This window comes from Thalassophryne amazonica, chromosome 13 (genome assembly GCF_902500255.1).
Source record: "Thalassophryne amazonica chromosome 13, fThaAma1.1, whole genome shotgun sequence".
Classification (NCBI taxonomy): Eukaryota; Metazoa; Chordata; class Actinopteri; order Batrachoidiformes; family Batrachoididae; genus Thalassophryne; species Thalassophryne amazonica.
The window spans coordinates 8,900,395-8,919,647 of record NC_047115.1 but is presented as its reverse complement, the minus strand read 5'-3'; the positions used below and the strand labels follow the sequence as shown (position 1 = coordinate 8,919,647).

At 40.1% G+C, this 19,253-nt stretch overlaps 1 protein-coding gene across 2 annotated transcripts in view; it reads left to right on the top strand.

Annotated features, from left to right (window-relative positions):
* Positions 1–19,253, top strand: part of atrnl1a (attractin-like 1a) — a 449,940-nt gene that overhangs the window by 163,228 nt on the left and 267,459 nt on the right. For both annotated transcript variants that reach the window (XM_034184477.1, XM_034184476.1), the window contains one exon: positions 161–298. In XM_034184477.1, the coding sequence (XP_034040368.1) occupies positions 161–298 (138 nt within the window). The remainder of the gene's footprint in view (positions 1–160; positions 299–19,253) is intronic.

Genomic DNA, 19,253 nt, shown 5'->3' with positions numbered 1-19,253 from the left:
TACACAGTACTAATCAATAATAAATGTGTGTAGTTTAGTGATTTACCTGTTGAACAACCATCCTCTGGTTCATGCAGGTTGTTGCATGTTTTCTGCAGACGAAATGACAGACCTGTGCACGTGTGTGTGTGTGTGTGTGTGTGCGTGTGCTTCCTCCCAGCGTGTCAGTGCAACGGTCACAGCAGGTGTGTGAACACCAGCGTGTGTGAGTACTGTGGGAACCTAACAGCAGGGACACACTGCCAGAGCTGCATGCCCGGTTACTATGGCGACCCCACCAACGGAGGAAAATGCAATGGTGAGTGCAAAGGTCACAGGTGTTAGTATTTTGTTAGTGTGTGTTTTATCACCACAAATACAACACAGAATACACATAAAAAAACAAACAATTGTACACATCACAACACCCCCCACACACAATAATAATAATAATAATAATAATAAATACACAAAACAGCTGACACAATAACATTAATTCAACAGTATTCACATGATGGTGACCACAAGTACATGTGCACGTGTGTTGTAGCTGTAGAATTAAGAGTGATTTAAAGGGCACTTCTTTGAAAATCATAAAAAAAAAAAAAAAAAGTGTGGGGGGGGGGGTGATTTAATTTATGATTTCGTGGCATCGTCTTGCTGAGTTGTGATTATTCTTGGTGATGTGTGATGTGGGAGGGGAAAGGTGACCAACAACCAGCAAGATGACATCACAAATGCAACACTAAGTCCACCAGACTCCGCCCACAAACTCCCAAGATGCAGTCAGAATGATGTGTCAGCAGATATTTCTCAGCTTCAACGGCACCTGTTCTTCACAGTCATCGTCCGTATTGACTAAAGATGAAAACACGTAGCCCCCCCCCATTAGAGCATTCAATTAGCTATGGGAGTGTTGATCAACTGAATTAGACTCTCTAATAGGCCTGATTTTACTGTGAGGTAACACACACACACAGACACACACACACACAAATGTACTACAAAGTTGTACCTTGTGTTCACACTTGAAGAATAATAGAAAGAAATATCATTTATATTTTAAACCTCAGTTTTTTTTCCTGACAATAGTACAATTATTTTATTTTCCTTTGATGTGCTCTGTCCAAACGTGGTTTGGTGATCAGTTTGTTCAAAGTGGACGATGTCTTCAGCGTCATTTTAAAGACAGGATGTGGACAATGCCAGGACAAAATACCAAATGTCATCTGGATCACTTCAACCAACAGAGATTGTGCTTTTCATAAGGCAAGAATGATAAAATGATCAAAGATAAATTTTGTCAGACATTGCGATGGCCACCAAAATACTTAATGCTGAAACCCGAGCACAGCATGACCATCTGCTCCGCACTGCTGCGTCCCTGGCAGAAGTAAAAGAAATAAATTCCACTGCTGCTGTTTTGCAATAATGCTGTTTTTTTTTTTTTTTTGCTGTACATCCTGCAGTGTGCAGTGCTGCAGTAGACATGAACGGCCTGAAGGGGGCAGTGTTTAGAAGCTGTAAGTCCATCCTTTGATGTGTGTCAGCTGTTGAAGAAACAGCATCAGTGGCTCAGAGTCTCCACTCGACTTTCCATCATTTCCAGAGCGGCAGAGATTTGATTCCGGAATCAGCTGATGTGGGCTCTCGGTTTTTAGACCAATCCTAAGTTTGGTGTTTCTGTCGAGTCCCATCAGCACATCGTGCACGGTCCATGACAGACAGTCCTGTGTGATGAGTTTGTGGGGGGGGAGCTGTGACAGATGTGCGTCTCTCATTTCCTGACTCGCCTGGCGGTTTTCACACCGCTGATAGATGCTTGCTCGCCTCCGCTGCTGCACTTTCTCTGCTACCTTCTCTCCCCTTCCTGTCTGACTTTTTTCTTTTGCCCGCTTTCTCATCCTCTTGTTTTCTTTGCAGTTTATCTTCTTCCGTGTTCTATTTTCCACTTCTCATCCATTCCAAACATTATGGCTTGTGTTTTTCCTAGATATTTTCCTTCCATTTTCCTGTTTTCTCTTGTCCATTTCTTTATTTTTCTCCACTTTTCTTTTCTCATCTCATCTTTTGTTTTCTTTATTTCCATTTATTTTGCCTTTTTTGTTTCTCCTCCTCACCCCTGTTAATTTCAAAGTTTTTTTTTATCTCTACTTTTTTCATAAATCTTATGACATGTCTTCTATCTTGTAGCAGATCTTTTCTCATTTTCCATTTCTCTTTTCCTTATTCCTTTTATTCTATCCATCACCTCTCCTTTTCATTAACTTTACTTGCATTTCTTTGCATTTCTCCTCTGCTCTGCTGATTTTGTCTCCTTTCCTTTCAGAATCTCTTCTTTCTTTTATTTTCTCATTCACTTTCCTTTCCCTCATCTCTCCTCTGTTCATCCTTCTTTGTTTTCTCTTTTATTTTGTTTTTCCAGTTTTTTCATTTCTTCTCCCCACCCTTGTTTACTTTCTTTCCTTTGTCTAATTCCTTTTGCTTCATATATCTTTACTTATTTCCCTTTCAATATCTCTCTTTTCCTTACTTTTATTGCTCATCTATCATCTCTCATTTTATTTATTTTCATCTCCACTTTCCTTTCCTCATCTCTCCTTTGTTTATGTTCATGCTCCCTTTCCTGACTCATCCCACTTTCCCCTTTTATTTCCTTTCTTTTAGTCTCACACATACTTTCCTTCCTTATGTCAGTTTTCCTTTCCTTTCCTTTCCTTTCCTTGTCTTGCATACTTTTTCAAACAGCTTTCTTTTCCTTTTCCCGACCTCTCCTCTCCTCTCCTCTCCTTTCCTGACTTCTGTTTCCTTTCCTCTTTCCTCTCCTCTCCTGACTTCTGTTTCCTTTCCTCTTTCCTCTCCTGTTCTGGTTCAAATGGATTCACACACAGATTGTCTCTGATGACTACACACACTCATCTGTCCATCTGACTTTACCTCCTTGCACGTCTTTCCTCTCTCTCCTTTTTCTCTGGCTTACGGTTCACAGTAACTCACCCCGTCTTACGTTTCCATGTCTCTGCGTGTCCTTTCTGTCTGTCTCCGTAAATGGACTGAGTAGATTTACCTTGGAGTAAATGGCGGGGAGGCAATGATGTGTGGCTGATTAGTGTTCTGAGTGACGGATAGACGTCGTCGTCCCTTCATAAGGTTTGGAAGAGGATTGACACACTCGCCAGAGAGAGGACGGGTGAGGGCTGCAAACAGACAAACGAGTGAGAGGGGCAGAGAGAAGGAGAGAGAACTGTGTGTGGAGAGCGAGACAAGGTTAATACAGGAGAAAGGGACAGTTGCCCTTGGACAGATAGGCGGCAAAGAAGGAGAGGAGGGATAAATAGAGGAGGAAATGGAGGAGAGACAGAGGAGACGAGGTTCTGTCTGTCCTCCTTCCTTCTGACAGATGATTAACTAACCTTGTCCAAAGTGCACGCATTCACTGACCGTACCATTCACTTATCCGCGCTCAGACACTGAGTCAGGTGCACTCACGTCAACCTTCAGAGACACAGCCGCCATGATGCTGGATGCTCATTTAACCTTTGAACCCGGTAGAGCAGCACATGGATTTTCTGTTTTCGTGCACATCCTGAGACTCTTTGTTCTGTTTTGCAGTTCCTCTGTACATATGTCAATAAAGCTTTGAAATCTTGAATTATATGGGGGTGGAGTCCAGAATTGCCCAGCAAGGTCAAATTTACCAAAGATAAACCAGGGTCAAAGGTCATGCCTGTCTGTTGGGCAGCTCTTCTCAGGTCCTTGTCCTGATATTAGTCCACTGGGCCAAGTAGGATCTTGGTACCACTTACAATCCAGTCTCAGGGTACCGTCACCACAGTGGTGGGCACTGATAACCAAAAAATTAACTTCGATAACAGATAATAAGATAACTGAAAAGTTATCTTTGATAAAGACAAACCGATAAACTACCCAAAAATGTATTGGAAGTTACAGATAATCAATAAATTCCGGTGTTGTCTATGGGACATTTGCAGTTACCGAAGAGCTGAAATTGATTTTTAACACAATCGCTTTTGATAGCCTCAAAAGCGGTAAAAGACCTAAAGAATAAGCAAGAATGTTTGACCATGCTGCCCCCTGCAGGAAACAGGACAGACAAATCCTGAGAGCACCCACGAAATCAACTCTTTACTAATCATCATCATTTTTCTTTCAACATTCTGCTCCTGCTGGAAGCTCTTGTTTACAACAACACTCCCACAATAGAAGTACACCAAACGCAACCATAAGAACAGCTCCTTATCAATTTCAACACTCCGGTCCGGCGGAGGTCTTGAAAAATAAAGTCATACTAACTTATGGTTTTTTGAAAATACTGATAGAATAACTCCATTAATGTCAATTCTGTCATTTGTACAAACTTAAAATATAACATATCTTTTAATGTTGAATAAGGCACTAATTCTGAGGTTTTGTAACAAACACAGACCGCAAAGCATTCTGGGTAAAAGTGCTAAACAGTGATTGGTTCAGTAATCCATTATGTAAACCAACACGTTAATGTGACGTGTGTCGTGTGTTGGTTTAAAGACAAATGTGCTTTTGTAAAATATTCCATTTTTATTTGTAAAAACAGGCATTTTTACGGAGCCCTGGAAGTGTCATCGCAGTTGCATGTTTTAAAACTTTTATGATGTTGTAAAACGTGCACTCAATATTAGTAAGTAAGTAAATTTATTTATATAGTGCCTTTCACAGACATAAGGCCATGTACACACGTTGTCGGGTATTTGTAAAACTGAATATCTTGCCCTTTCAGTTTGGGGGAAAAACTTCATCCACACTACGTCGTTTAAAAAAAAATCCTTCCACATTGAACTGTATAAATGTGTTGTAATTAGTCTGCCAAACCTTTGGGTGGCGGTAGTGATTAAAATTCTATCCAATCAGGAGCCTTATTCTCTTGTCGTCACTTCCACAAAAACTAAAAACATGGCGCCAACCTCGTTCATGTGGACCGATAAGGAGTCGGAATTACTTCTAACCGTAGTTTTAGAATACAAAGTTAACATATATGCACACAAAAAGCACCTGGACAATGGACAATACCAACACTTTGAGAGCAGCGATGTACGCAGACGTTTAATACTGCCATGAACACTCCTGGCCAGTAGATGGCAGTAGCGGCCTTGAAAAAATGTCAAACAAAATTCCAGATAATCCGTGTCTGCTACATTTAAGATGCGTGGAATTTAACAAACGCAAATACACTAACGTCTATAAATCCAGAGAATATATTCACGAGAGTTTTAGGCACTAGAGTTTAATGCTGTTATCTGTGGACCCTGAACAGAGTGTCTGAAATGCATTTGTCCTGTCGTGAACGTCTGAGATTACCTTATGCTACCCATAATGCATTGCTGCCTGGCACAGCATGTGTTCACAAAACCTTAAAAATTAGCACATTACTTTAAAACGAAAACATATATCTGATATTTTCACTTCATAAACTTCAGACATGACAGTAATTTTAAATAACTTGTCTAAAATGGGTGGTTAAAATTTGAACCATAAGTTAAACATGTATGCCTCTGGATGACTTGGTGACATTGCAATTGTATTAGTATGGTGTTAAAGGAAATGACCTTTTTTTTGGTCACCAGTTCTCTTTTGCTTATAGATGATAGAACAACATGCTTATTAGGAGACTTTTAACAGGTAGGCCTCAACAGCTTTAACAGTTTTAAAAATGTTTTAAACATGTCAAACACCATTTCATTTTGTACAGAGGCCAAAGTTAAAATTGCACATTATTGAGTTAATCGAGTTTTAAAAGGAATAGTTTATACCATCTATCATGCTCAGTTATCACGTTATGGGCCAATATGTCTTATGTCATAGAATCCAATGGACGACGACTTTGTTTGACCTTTATTTAGACACCAAACATTCAGCACGTTCAAAACTATTCCATTTGTTAATCCTGTTAGCTCAACCAGTAGTATTAATCACTTTGTACAAAAGTTGGGGCAACTTTAACTTTTGACCCCGTCACAGTTGGTGTTTTTACCCCATAACTTCAGAACATTCAGTCATAAATAATCCAATCTACAACCCCTGGCACAAATTATGGAATCACCGGCCTTGGAGGATGTTCATTCAGTTGTTTAATTTTGTACAAAAAAAGCAGATCACAGACATGACACAAAACTAAAGTTATTTCAAATGGCAACTATCTGGCTTTAAGAAACACTATAAGAAATCAGGAAAAAAAAAATTGTGGCAGTCAGTAACGGTTACTTTTTTAGACCAAGCAGAGGGAAAAAAATATGGACTCACTCAATTCTGAGGAATAAATTATGGAATCACCCTGTAAATTTTCATCCCCAAAACTAACACCTGCATCAAATCAGATCTGCTTGTTAGTCTACATCTAAAAAGGAGTGATCACACCTTGGAGAGCTGTTGCACCAAGTGGACTGACATGAATCATGGCTCCAACACGAGAGATGTCAATTGAAACAAAGGAGAGGATTATCAAACTCTTAAAAGAGGGTAAATCATCACGCAATGTTGCAAAAGATGTTGGTTGTTCACAGTCAGCTGTGTCTAAACTCTGGACCAAATACAAACAACATGGGAAGGTTGTTAAAGGCAAACATACTGGTAGACCAAGGAAGACATCAAAGCGTCAAGACAGAAAACTTAAAGCAATATGTCTCAAAAATCGAAAATGCACAACAAAACAAATGAGGAACGAATGGGAGGAAACTGGAGTCAACGTCTGTGACCGAACTGTAAGAAACCGCCTAAAGGAAATGGGATTTACATACAGAAAAGCTAAACGAAAGCCATCATTAACACCTAAACAGAAAAAAACAAGGTTACAATGGGCTAAGGAAAAGCAATCGTGGATGTGGATGACTGGATGAAAGTCATATTCAGTGATGAATCTTGAATCTGCATTGGGCAAGGTGATGATGCTGGAACTTTTGTTTGGTGCCGTTCCAATGAGATTTATAAAGATGACTGCCTGAAGAGAACATGTAAATTTCCACAGTCATTGATGATATGGGGCTGCATGTCAGGTAAAGGCACTGGGGAGATGGCTGTCATTACATCATCAATAAATGCACAAGTTTACGTTGATATTTTGGACACTTTTCTTATCCCATCAATTGAAAGGATGTTTGGGGATGATGAAATCATTTTTCAAGATGATAATGCATCTTGCCATAGAGCAAAAACTGTGAAAACATTCCTTGCAAAAAGACACGTATGGTCAATGTCATGGCCTGCAAATAGTCCGGATCTTAATCCAATTGAAAATCTTTGGTGGAAGTTGAAGAAAATGGTCCATGACAAGGCTCCAACCTGCAAAACTGATCTGGCAACAGCAATCAGAGAAAGTTGGAGCCAGATTGATGAAGAGTACTGATGAAGAGTACTGTTTGTCACTCATTAAGTCCATGCCTCAGAGACTGCAAGCTGTTATAAAAGCCAGAGGTGGTGCAACAAAATACTAGTGATGTGCTGGACGTTCTTTTGTTTTTCATGATTCCATAATTTTTTCCTCAGAATTGAGTGATTCCATATTTTTTTCCCTCTGCTTGGTCTAAAAAAGTAACCGTTACTGACTGCCACAATTTTTTTTCCTGATTTCTTATAGTGTTTCTTAAAGCCAGAAAGTTGCCATTTGAAATGACTTTAGTTTTGTGTCATGTCTGTGATCTGCTTTTTTTCTACAAAATTAAACAACTGAATGAACATCCTCCGAGGCCGGTGATTCCATAATTTTTGCCAGGGGTTGTATACCTTTTTGGATTCTTGATTGGACAGATAATGTGGCATCTGTTTCAATATGATTGGACCAGTTTTTTTTATTTTGACCCCTGTGTAATTCTTCATTTACCCTGACCTGGCTATAGCTATCACCCTGGGATGGCCACAGATCATTCCACAGAGCTGGGACGCGGTGGGAAAAGGCTCTGTAACCCGCTGACTTCTTATTCAGCGTAGGGACTCACAGTCGGCCCGCACCCTGTGAATGCAGGGCCCAAGTCGGTACATAGGGCTCAACCGGGCTGGCCAGGTAGGGGGTGCCAGTACGTGAACAATTTTATAGGCCAATAATAAAACTTTAAAATCCAATCTCAAAGAGACCGGAAGCCAGTGAAGGGACGCCAGAACCGGCGTAATGTGGTCAAAGCTTCTCCTTTGTGTCAGAAGTCTGGCAGCAGCATTTTGAACCAGTATTTCTATCAAACTTGGTGTGACAGTGAAGGTTGACACCAAAATTACTGTTAATTTTTTTTTTTTTTTTTGCGAAAGTCAATGAAAGAAGCAACTTTTGACTGATTGTATTTTCCTTCTTTTGGTCACGCCCCAAAGCAGTGACTACTTCAAGTCATAGTTGACTTTTTGTGTGGATTTAAATGTAAGTGATGCTCCCGACGTGACTTTATTGTTTCATAAAATATTACGCATCTCTGAGTCCTGTCAGCAGCACCCTGATCACACGGCCCGTTACCTTCCTGCCCTCCGACTCGTCTCCCAGGAGAAGCTTCCGTTTGCATTGTCTCATCTCGTACTTGTTATCTTTTGCTACATCCTTCGGCGTGTAATGCTCCTCTGCCATCGACGCCTCCGCTCAACACTTTTATTGCTTCAATAAATTTTGCATGATTCACATCAGCAGCTCTGTGTCTCCATCGCTCTCTAATACGCTCACGCTGCACCGCCTCTCTTGTTCTCTGTCCCTGTGAGGACTGTCATTTTGGTCATGTCAACTGTCATCAAAAAAGAAGACAGTTTGAGCTTGAGGATCTTTTATTGTGTTTGTGATTCAGGCTGATATGTTCTACAAAAGAACGCTGGGTGTAAATTATGGAGGATTATTTTTATCTTTTCCTGTAGGGGCGGGGCTATGATCAGAAGGGGGTGGGGGTTGCTGTGGTTTAGTGGTTAGTACTGTTGCCTCACAGCAAGAAGGTTGTGGGATCGCGTCCCACCTGGTTCTTTCTGTGTGGAGTTTGCATGTTCTTCCCGTGTAGCTGGAATAGGCTCCAGCCCCCCGTGACCCTTAATTAGAGTAATAAGTGGGTTTCGAAAATGAATGAGTGAATGCATACAGTGTCTCATGTGGTTGGGCAGTTGAGCCACCCTCATCCTCTCTGAAGATATTGAAACTGAAATCATAACTGATACAAAACTTCTTGGTGTTGTTTTTGATGATAAACTGAGCTGGAAAACATTAATTTTGTTAAATCTAAAATGTCAAAAGCCATTGAAATTTTGCATAAAGCACAAGATTTCATCTCCCAACACTCGTTCATTCATTTCTCCTTCCATTTATGACCTACTGTTTTGAGGGTTGGGGAAATACATAAAACTAATACTAATCCAGTATTTTTGTTGCAAAAGAAAGCTATAAGAATCATCTGTAACAAATCATATTGTGAGCCAATGAATCCATTGTTTGCTTGTTTACATACTCTAAAATTTTGGGACTTGGTTGATTATATCACAATACAAATTATGTATAAAATTAAAAATAAACTGCTGCTGTGTCCAGGATCTGTTTAAACTGAGGAACTCCAGTTATAATTTGAGAGGAATTTTATTTTATGACAAATTAAGGATCCACACTACTGCAAAAAGTCATTGTGTTTCTGTTAGAGGTGTTAACATCTGGAATAACTTTCCTGACAATACTTGGTACTTTGGTAGGCTTTAAAAAGCATTACAAGAATAATAAAATTGCTTGCTGTATTTTGAAGAGACTTAGGTTTATTGATTTGTTACTGCTTTCGGGATTGTATGTTGTGCGCCAGTGTTTGTCTGGTTGTATTTTATAAATTGAGTTTTGGGTGTATGAGTTTTGGGTGTGTGTACATGTAGGTATCTATATATATATATATATATATATATATATATATATTTATGAAATTGTGTTTATGTGTGCATGCATGTATATACGTGTATGTATTTCTAATTTTATAGTATACGGGGTGGGTATTTATAAGCTTTGCTTCTGCCCTCACCCTTTCGGCCACACGGGATCACTGTAGAGTTGCTTTGTTATGAGTTTTTTTTTTTTGTTATTGTTGAACTGTGTGCCAAATAAATTCATTCATTCATTCATTCACGATGTGGTGGTAGCAGTACTTTGAGGAGAGAGGATCACTCATCCTGCCTGAGGAGGAATAGTGCCTCTTTGGCCCTGTCTTGATTTTGACATGCCTCTCTGAGCACAGTATGACTGCTGGAGGTTTGAGTAAATTTGTTTTCAGCTCAGGAGCTCGTTGTTGATTGTTGTCCCTGCAAGAAACAGGCGATGTAGCAGCGGCATCCAGAGACGGGGACAGACAGCGGGGTTGTTCGTGTGATGGATCAGACTAAAGCAGCTGCTCTCGCAGCTTCAGAAGCAGCAGCGTTTGGATGCTGCCTGCAGAGTCGGTCCATTCAGATGCTGCCAAATCCACTCAGTTACTGCCTCAACTGTGCGTGTCTGTGTGTGTGTCTTTGTACCTGTGGAGGCCTGTGGCAGAATTGCAAACTACCCAGCATTCTCAGCGGGATGCAGTCATCTTCCTTGTGGCGATTCTATTCCTGGTGCCTACCTGGTCAACACAACCATACATTAGCACACACACACACACACACACACACACACACACACACACACACACACACACACCACACACACACACACACACACACACACACACACACACACACACACACACACACACACACACACACACACACACACACACACAGTGCTGTAAATATGGTTTTTAATGCTCTTTGGATGCTTTTTGATCTCCACTCAGAACAAATTATGTTTCTGAAGCAGCTGTCACTCATGTAATCTGGATTAAGAAGGTTCCTTTGACTCAATGTGCTTTTGTTTAGGGTTTGTAGCGAACATACAGATTGTACAGCATGACTTTCTGGAGTCCCACATGAAGATGCACACTGAGAAACCATCATTCTGTACAACATGATGAGCCTGATTGAAAAAAAGGGTGAAATCCACAAAACTCCAGGTTGCACTTGTATGTGTATTTCTATGAATCACCTACTTTAAAGCTACAGTGTGCAGGATTTAAGGGTGTTTATTAGCACAAGGGGAATGGAGCATTCAGAACCATCTGCTCATTAGTGTATAATTAGCTGCAACATTGAATTCATAATCTTAGCATGAGCTTTTCATATCCATTTGGGAGTGGGCTCATCTTGTGGAGGCGGCCATGTTGCACCACCATGTTTACACAGGAGGCTGACAGCGACATACTTACTCCACCGTTTCCATTTTGCAGTGCAGCCAGAAGAAGAAGAAAAAAAATAATTGGAGTCAGGTTTGTGGTCATGTCCAACACCAGCCTGTACTCAATGTTCTTGAAACAGAGCAGTATCTCCCCCTGGTGGGCATTTACCATTAATTAAGTTCACAAAGAGTTCTAGTGTTAAAGAAAATCCTAATCGTAGTTTCCATTAGCACCTTTGCCTTTAGCATATGCAGTCATACTAACAACAGTTCATTGTAATCATTAATATCAGATACTGCATATGTTAACACTAATTGCTAATTTGTGACACCATACTTTTACTTGAATGCTACAGTGTGTAGTATTTATTGGGGTTTATTAGCATAAATGGAATATGCCACATAGCCTTAGTGAAACGGGAAAGTGTGGACAAACTGATTCAGAAAGTTTTTCATCCAGGTTTCATCCTTAAAAGAGCAGGTTTGACAATCAAATCAGTCCAGGTTCAGCTCTTGTTCAAATAAGATAAATCTTAAAGGGATTATATTGTTTAAAAAAAGTAATGCAATCCCACTCAAAAAATGTTGAAAAAACTTTCATTTTTGAAGAATAGCGCAAATGCGACATCTATCAATGTGTTTTTAACCTTTTCAACGGTATTTATGACCTTCGCATAACATAAAATGACATGAAATATAACAGAAATATGAAATATGCATCATATTTAAGTTAAACTGCCACAAGCTGTTTCTTTTACAGTAGATTACAAAACATTACAAATCTTGAATTACTTTGATTTATTCTGTCCTTCAGTTGGAGCTAATGGCCCCTGACGTCAGGCACTGATTGGCTGTTAGCTCCTGTCACTCTCTTAAAATATGAATCACTGCTTTCTGGTTTGTAACAAAGTCCCTCCCACAGCATGCCTTGATTTGTTAGAGACGTTCAGCCTGTTAGTGCTGAAGTCTGCTGTCTCACAGAAGATAGCAGTGTGCAGACTGGAGATGTGTCGGCTGTATTGATTTATTTATTCAACTTCATAATAATGTTATTTGTAGCTCCTTGCACTTTTTGTGTGAAAGTCACGTTGAAAAGTTCTGTGAATTTAACGTATGCTCTAATACATTTTAAAGAAAGTTTATGTTGAGTGTGTTATACTAAATTTTGACACCTTTTTGACACTTTTTACTGCAGCAAATATCGGCCTCAATTATCGGTATTGGCTTCCAAAGCTTGTCGATAATCGGTATCAGCCCTTAAAAATCCATATTGGTTGACCCCTAATTTATTTTCATAGTCTTAGCTATATGGGAGTGCGCCCCCTCATGGCGGATTGTATTTTGCACACATTGATACAGCCTAACAGGAACATGCTTACTCCAACTTTTGCATTTTGCAGTGCAGCCAGAAGAAGAAGAAGAAAAGAAGAAGCTGTCACTGTCTATTGGTTGCTAGTGCAGGCTAACAAGTTTGGGAATAATAATTTTTTGTGAAATAGAGAATAATACATTTTCCTTAGAGAGAAGGCAAGGAAGCCTGAATCCCCATAGCCAAAAATGTAAAGGGAAACAAAGCCTTGACAGGTGACTGGCAGATTGCAGTCTGCACCCTAACCGCTAGAGGGTAGTAGATCCTGCACACTGTAGCTTTAAGAACTGTGAATTAAAGGTTGATTCTCTAACAAGTGTTCTGCTGAGAGAAGGAAATGATATTAAATGTAATTTTTCATACTCGTTTAACAGCTCTGATCTTGTTTCTGTATCATTACCAATGTTTCACCTGTAAGTTGTAAGTTGCATAAAATTCTGTTTGTAACATTGTAACAAAAAAACAAAACAAAAAAAAACTTCCTTGGTTGAAATACGAGGGCTGTCAATAAAGTAACGGTCCTTTTTATTTTTTTCAAAAACTATATGGATTTCATTCATATGTTTTTACGTCAGACATGCTTGAACCCTCGTGTGCATGCGTGAGTTTTTCCACGCCTGTCCGTGACGTCATTCGCCTGTGAGCACTCCTTGTGGGAGGAGTTGTCCAGCCCCTCGTCGGAATTCCTTTGTCTGAGAAGTTGCTGAGAGACTGGCGCGTTGTTTGATCAAAATTTTTTCTAAACCTGTGAGACACATCGAAGTGGACACGGTTCGAAAAATTAAGCTGGTTTTCAGTGAAAATTTTAACGGCTGATGAGAGATTTTGAGGTGATACTGTCGCTTTAAGGACTTTTCACGGTGCGAGACGTCGCTCAGCGCTCTCAGGCGCCGTCATCAGCCTGTTCAAGCTGAAAACCTCCACATTTCAGGCTCTATTGATCCAGGACGTCGTGAGAGAACAGAGAAGTTTCAGAAGAAGTCGGTTTCAGCATTTTATCCGGATATTCCACTGTTAAAGGAGATTTTTTTTAATGAAAGACGTGCGGACGGGTCCGCGCGTCGGGACGCAGCCGACGCGGTGCGGCGGCACAGGAAAAACACCTCCGTTGAAAGCCTTAAGGACAAGTTGGAACATGTCCTGCCTGTTAAACAATTTCTCATATACTCACTCCATTGAAAGCCATCAAAAGCCGCCTGGATTTTACAAATGGTTATCAACACGGAGGTGTTTTTCCTGTGCCGCCGCACCGCGTCGGCTGCGTCCCGACGCGCGGATCCGTCTGCACATCTTTCATTAAAAAAAATCTCCTTTAACAGTGGAATATCCGGATAAAATGCTGAAACCGACTTCTTCTGAAACTTCTCTGTTCTCTCACGACGTCCTGGATCAATAGAGCCTGAAATGTGGAGGTTTTCAGCTTGAACAGGCTGATGACGCTGCCTGAGAGCGCTGCACGACGTCTCCCACCGTGAAAAGTCCTTAAAGCGACAGTATCACCTCAAAATCTCTCATCAGCCGTTAAAATTTTCACTGAAAACCAGCTTAATTTTTCGAACCGTGTCCACTTCGATGTGTCTCACAGGTTTAGAAAAAATTTTGATCAAACAACGCGCCAGTCTCTCAGCAACTTCTCAGACAAAGGAATTCCGACGAGGGGCTGGACGACTCCTCCCACAAGGAGTGCTCACAGGCGAATGACGTCACCGACAGGCGTGGAAAAACTCACGCATGCGCACGAGGGTTCAAGCATGTCTGAAGTAAAAACATATGAATGAAATCCATATAGTTTTTGAAAAAAATAAAAAGGACTGTTACTTTATTGACAGCCCTCGTAAAAGGACAAAAAATGACCTTGTTAGATAGTATTTTTAATAACAAGTGAGTTTTCGTGAAGCTGTTGGCTCTAAGGGTGGGCTCCCTCCACGAGTCGACTCGCGTTCAAACATTCGTTCACACACTCGTTCACACACACGTAGCCACCTGAGAAATTATGCTGCTTTCAAGAGCTTGCACACGTCGTGGGAAATGTGATTTTGTATCACATCAGCTGTTTTGCAGAGATCATGTTTTGACTGTGGTTTGTTTGCGTGTTGTCAGCACATGTGGTGCATGATGTACTCTCTCTCTCTCTCTCTCTCCATTTCTCTCTCCATTACTCTATCTCCACTCTCTCTTTCTCCCTCTCTCTCATTTAATTTCATTTCAATGGACATGAGAAACATATATTTACATTGTGAAAGCAAGTGTTACATAGAGCAAAAAATAAAAATACAAATTTCTCTCTCTCTCTCTCTGTCTCTCTCTTTGTCTCCACTCTCTAGCTCTCAGAGTGTGTCTCATTTGAATATGATCATGTTTGCAGTCTGATTGGATGAGCCGAGTGATTTTATTTTTTATTTTTCCCAGCAACGACCTGGAGCTGACACAATTCTTTGTACGATGAAAACACAGACAAAGCGCACACTGAGTATATCTGATATTTAATGCAGTTATTCAGTCAGCCAATCACATGGTGACGGCTCTGTTTGTGAAATCATGCAGGTGTGATAAAAAACATTTATTTTGTGTTTTGACCAAACATGACAGAAATGTGACCGTAAAAAAATGTGGTTTTTGAGAGATGGATTGAAATATTTTGCCGATCAGTATGCTAAGATCACCCCGCGACCCTTGATTGGACTAAGCAGTTGAAGATGAGTGTGTGTGTGTGTGTGTGTGTGTGTGTGTGCTTAGATCATGCATCTAGGTTTCTTGTCTTTCTTGTCTTCTGTAGCATGGCCCAAGCAGAGGGTCACCCCTTTGAGTCTGGTCTGCTTGAGGTTTCTTCCTCAGAGGGAGTTTTTCCTTACCACTGTTGCTCTGGGGGTTGGTAATGTTAGACCTTACTTGTGTGAAGCGCCTTGAGGCAACTTTGTTGTGATTTGGCGCTATATAAATGAAAATAAATTGAAATTGAAAATTGTCTTATATACGGGTGTCCCAAAAAATATGCAACATTTTATCAGCAAAGAAATGGTCAAAGCATATGTCTAGGAAATAAATTTGACTGGATAGAAAGCTGAAAGGTTGAAGTGTTTCATACCAGTGTCAATACGGGCCCTGCATTGCATAAGGTCGCTGCACCTGTTTGACACTCTTGGTCTGGTGCCAAAACTCAATAATTTTTGTTCACTGTAGTATTGTTAATCTTGGCATTTTCCTGAGTCTTGCTTGGCATCAACATAAACTTCAGGGTCTCTGCAAGTAAAAAAGAAACATAAGTGATTAAGTTTGTAGTGAGTGTTTTAAATGTTGTATATTTTTTGGGACACACTATATATATATATATATATATATATATATATATATATATATATATGAAACAAAAACCTGGACCTATGTCCTTTACCAAGCTACTTCAAAATCTAATCACCTCTTGATATCATCCAAGTAATGCTCCCACCAAGTTTGGGGAAATATCTCAAACCATTTGATTGACTTATCTTGTCCACAGTCATACACATGCCGGTGAAGTCAGTACCCTGCTATCACCGCTTCACTGACGTGTCTTTGATTAGAATTTTTTTTACTTCCTTGGGCTCCCATTATGATCTTGGCTTTTGTAAAAATTAATCTGTGAATACATGAACTCTCGTGTCCTTTGTGGGCTTTTGTTGTTTTCTACTAAATCAATACTGGTCGAGCGACACGTTGGCAGTTGGCACACGCACACTTGTGATTTGTTTAATACCTGAAGTATAAAAGCAAGAACAGGTGTCCCGATGAGATGTTATTCCTAACCATTTCTCTTGACCCAGATTTTCACCTATTGATCTGTGTATATTACCTGATCGCTCATTGGCCCACACACTCGGTACAATCCGCTGAAGCAAAGTGGCAGCCATCTTACCACTCCCAACTTATGCGAACGGTGCATAGACAGCTTTTTAGAATGTCAACAATTTCAAGAAATAACTGAGCTGATTCTCTCATTTACTTATTTTTGTTCTTCGGATAATGTAAGATTGATCCCTCCTAATGTATGCCTGCCATGATTTGATTTATTTTCTTTCTTTCTTTTATTACTTTGACACTTTCTTCCCTCTATTCTCACTTACTCATATCTCACAGGGACAAATACTCAATTCTAAAATTGATCATTCCTTAATCAAAGTTTATACAAGTTTTGTGGAATCACCAGCATATTATTATTATTATTATCTTTGCCTATATGCTGTAAAAAGGGAGAGAATTCTTCAAATTATTGTTCATTACTTCCCATTTCAGTCATACTCACAGGTGAAATGTTCGTCCACAGCCTTTGATCTGGCGATTTGTGCAGGTTATAGCTGCACATGAAGGTATTTATTAACAAAATTACAAAGAATAAAGTTGCGTGCACCTCATTAAAGATCAATAGAAAAGAGGGTTCAGGAGTGGGACATGGGAGTGTCCCGCTCAAAAATATTAGCCAATGAGCGATCCGGTAATATATAGCCATCCATGGTGGGGACACATATATCGACACACCCACACACCTCGACAGAACACCAGCATCTTTGCAGACTTCATTATCCCCAGAACCTTTAGGTTGAAGTTTTCCGCTCATTGTGATGAGTTCCAGTAATTTGAGGTTGTGGATTTAAGTGGTATTTGTTTGTTTTGTTTTTTTTTACACTTGCCGCCTCCGCTGTCATTGTTTGTGTTTTAGACTTTTAAAAATGTCAGTTTGACTTTCGACCTTCTGATATTTAAACCACATGCTGTGCTACCTTGTTCCAAATCCAAATATTTAAAGCACCTTGTTGTTTGGGGGAGACGTCAAAGCGAGAAGGAGATCGGGTTGTTTTTGCGTCGGCGCCTCGGCTTCACCTTGACCCGGCTGCCCCGCTGTCTGATCAGAGGCCCTGCCTCCAAACGCAGAGAATAAGAACAAAGCTCAAAGTCACTTGAGACGTTTGCAGGCACACGTCGGAGCTTCAGGGTGTGCAGAGGACTTTTTGTGATTTAGTGTCTAATTTAGCTTGGCTCATCCGGTTACATCGTCTTCTGCTTTAACCAAACAATTAAGAGATTGAACTCATCAAAAAAATAAGAAGCTCTAATCAAAAGCTCACTACCTTCTGTAAATAGCTTCCAAAAACCAAAATTCCCACCACTCAGGATCTTCCCGTCTGCACTCCAGAAGCTTCCAAAGGGAGACTTGATTTTATTTTGAATATTTGTTTTGAGAAGTTGTATTAGGTAGATTTTAGCAAACCCTATCAAGGTGTGGATGAATCTGCTTTTAACTTATTTAATAAAATGTCCATTCAGAAGTTTTCTGTCTTTGCCACACAAGTCCAAAAGCAGGACAGAATTATCCAGATCAGAAAGGACCCAAATGAAAACCACAGCCCAAAAATCAAACAGAACCAAAGTCCCTCTGGATAAATAGGAAAAAATAAATCTGCTCGAGACACCCGGGACAGCCGGCGCCACAGCAGACCTGACAGACAGTTATAAAGTCTTCATGTAGAACCCAGTCCAGGCTACCCAGAGAGGATGAGGATTAGCCAACCAACACAACACAACATCAGGAAATCAAAGTCTGAAGAGGTGTGAGCGTGAGTGTTAGCTTTTTGTGTCCTTCAGGATGCTAAGGCGACCTTGTGCTTTCCTTCACCAAAGCTAACATTACCCCAACTGTGCTACTGTGAAGTAATTACTAACTTATATCTTCATCTTGTTGGTCTAAAGTTTGCATTTCCCGTCAGTGTGGTAAGCTAACATCAGCGTCTCTTGTCATTCAGGGAGCTAAGGTTGCTAACTTTAGCCTTACTGTTCTGCTGATTATAAAGCTAAATTTAGCAACATTAACTTTTGTAGCTAAAGTGCAGCCTCTTATTTTGACAAGCTAACATTAGCAGGGTTTTTTTGTCCTGTGTTCTTTAGGATTAATGTTGCTTTTTCTACATGGTTGAGAAGATAGTTTTTTTTATAATGATACTTATTTTGCTAACATTACTTCTTACTGGCCTGTATTCAGCGCCACCTACTGTTGTGGATGAATAGGAAATGGAAAAGTTTAGACTCTGAATATGATATGATCATGATTAACACATATATTGCAAATAAAAAATAATCCTTTTATATTCAGAACAAACCTGTAATATTTCTGGTGGTGTGAAGATGATGAATCTGATTCTGGTTAGTATATATTTGCACTTAATAAGTGTCTCGCCGAGCTTTTCTGACACTAAAAATTAAGCTGGATACAAATACCTGGAACAAACATTCAGTCTGGATAATGTTTCAACTGCTGATGTTTTTTGCCCTTTTTTTGTATCTGTTGCCCGTCAGAAGGAAAGACAGTGATCCATCACTTGAGACCTATTAATGGAGACTTGGTTTAAGCGAACTGTGTTTTTCATGAAAATACTTGATTTGCCCTTTTTGTTCTTTTTTTCTCGTCCATCTGTTGTTCACATCCTTGTTCCTCTCGTCCCTCCTTCGACCTCTGCACTCTTTTCTCAGCCTTTCTTCACTCCTCCTTCCTCCTCCTTCTTCTCCCTCGTCTTCTGCCCACATTTGCGCAACATGAACATGATTTAAAATTCTAAAGGATTGCTGTGTTTGGATGCACTTTTAAGCAGCTGCAGGTTGAGACAACAACAAATTTGATTTGGTGATTGCACACTTGTGTTGTTTATG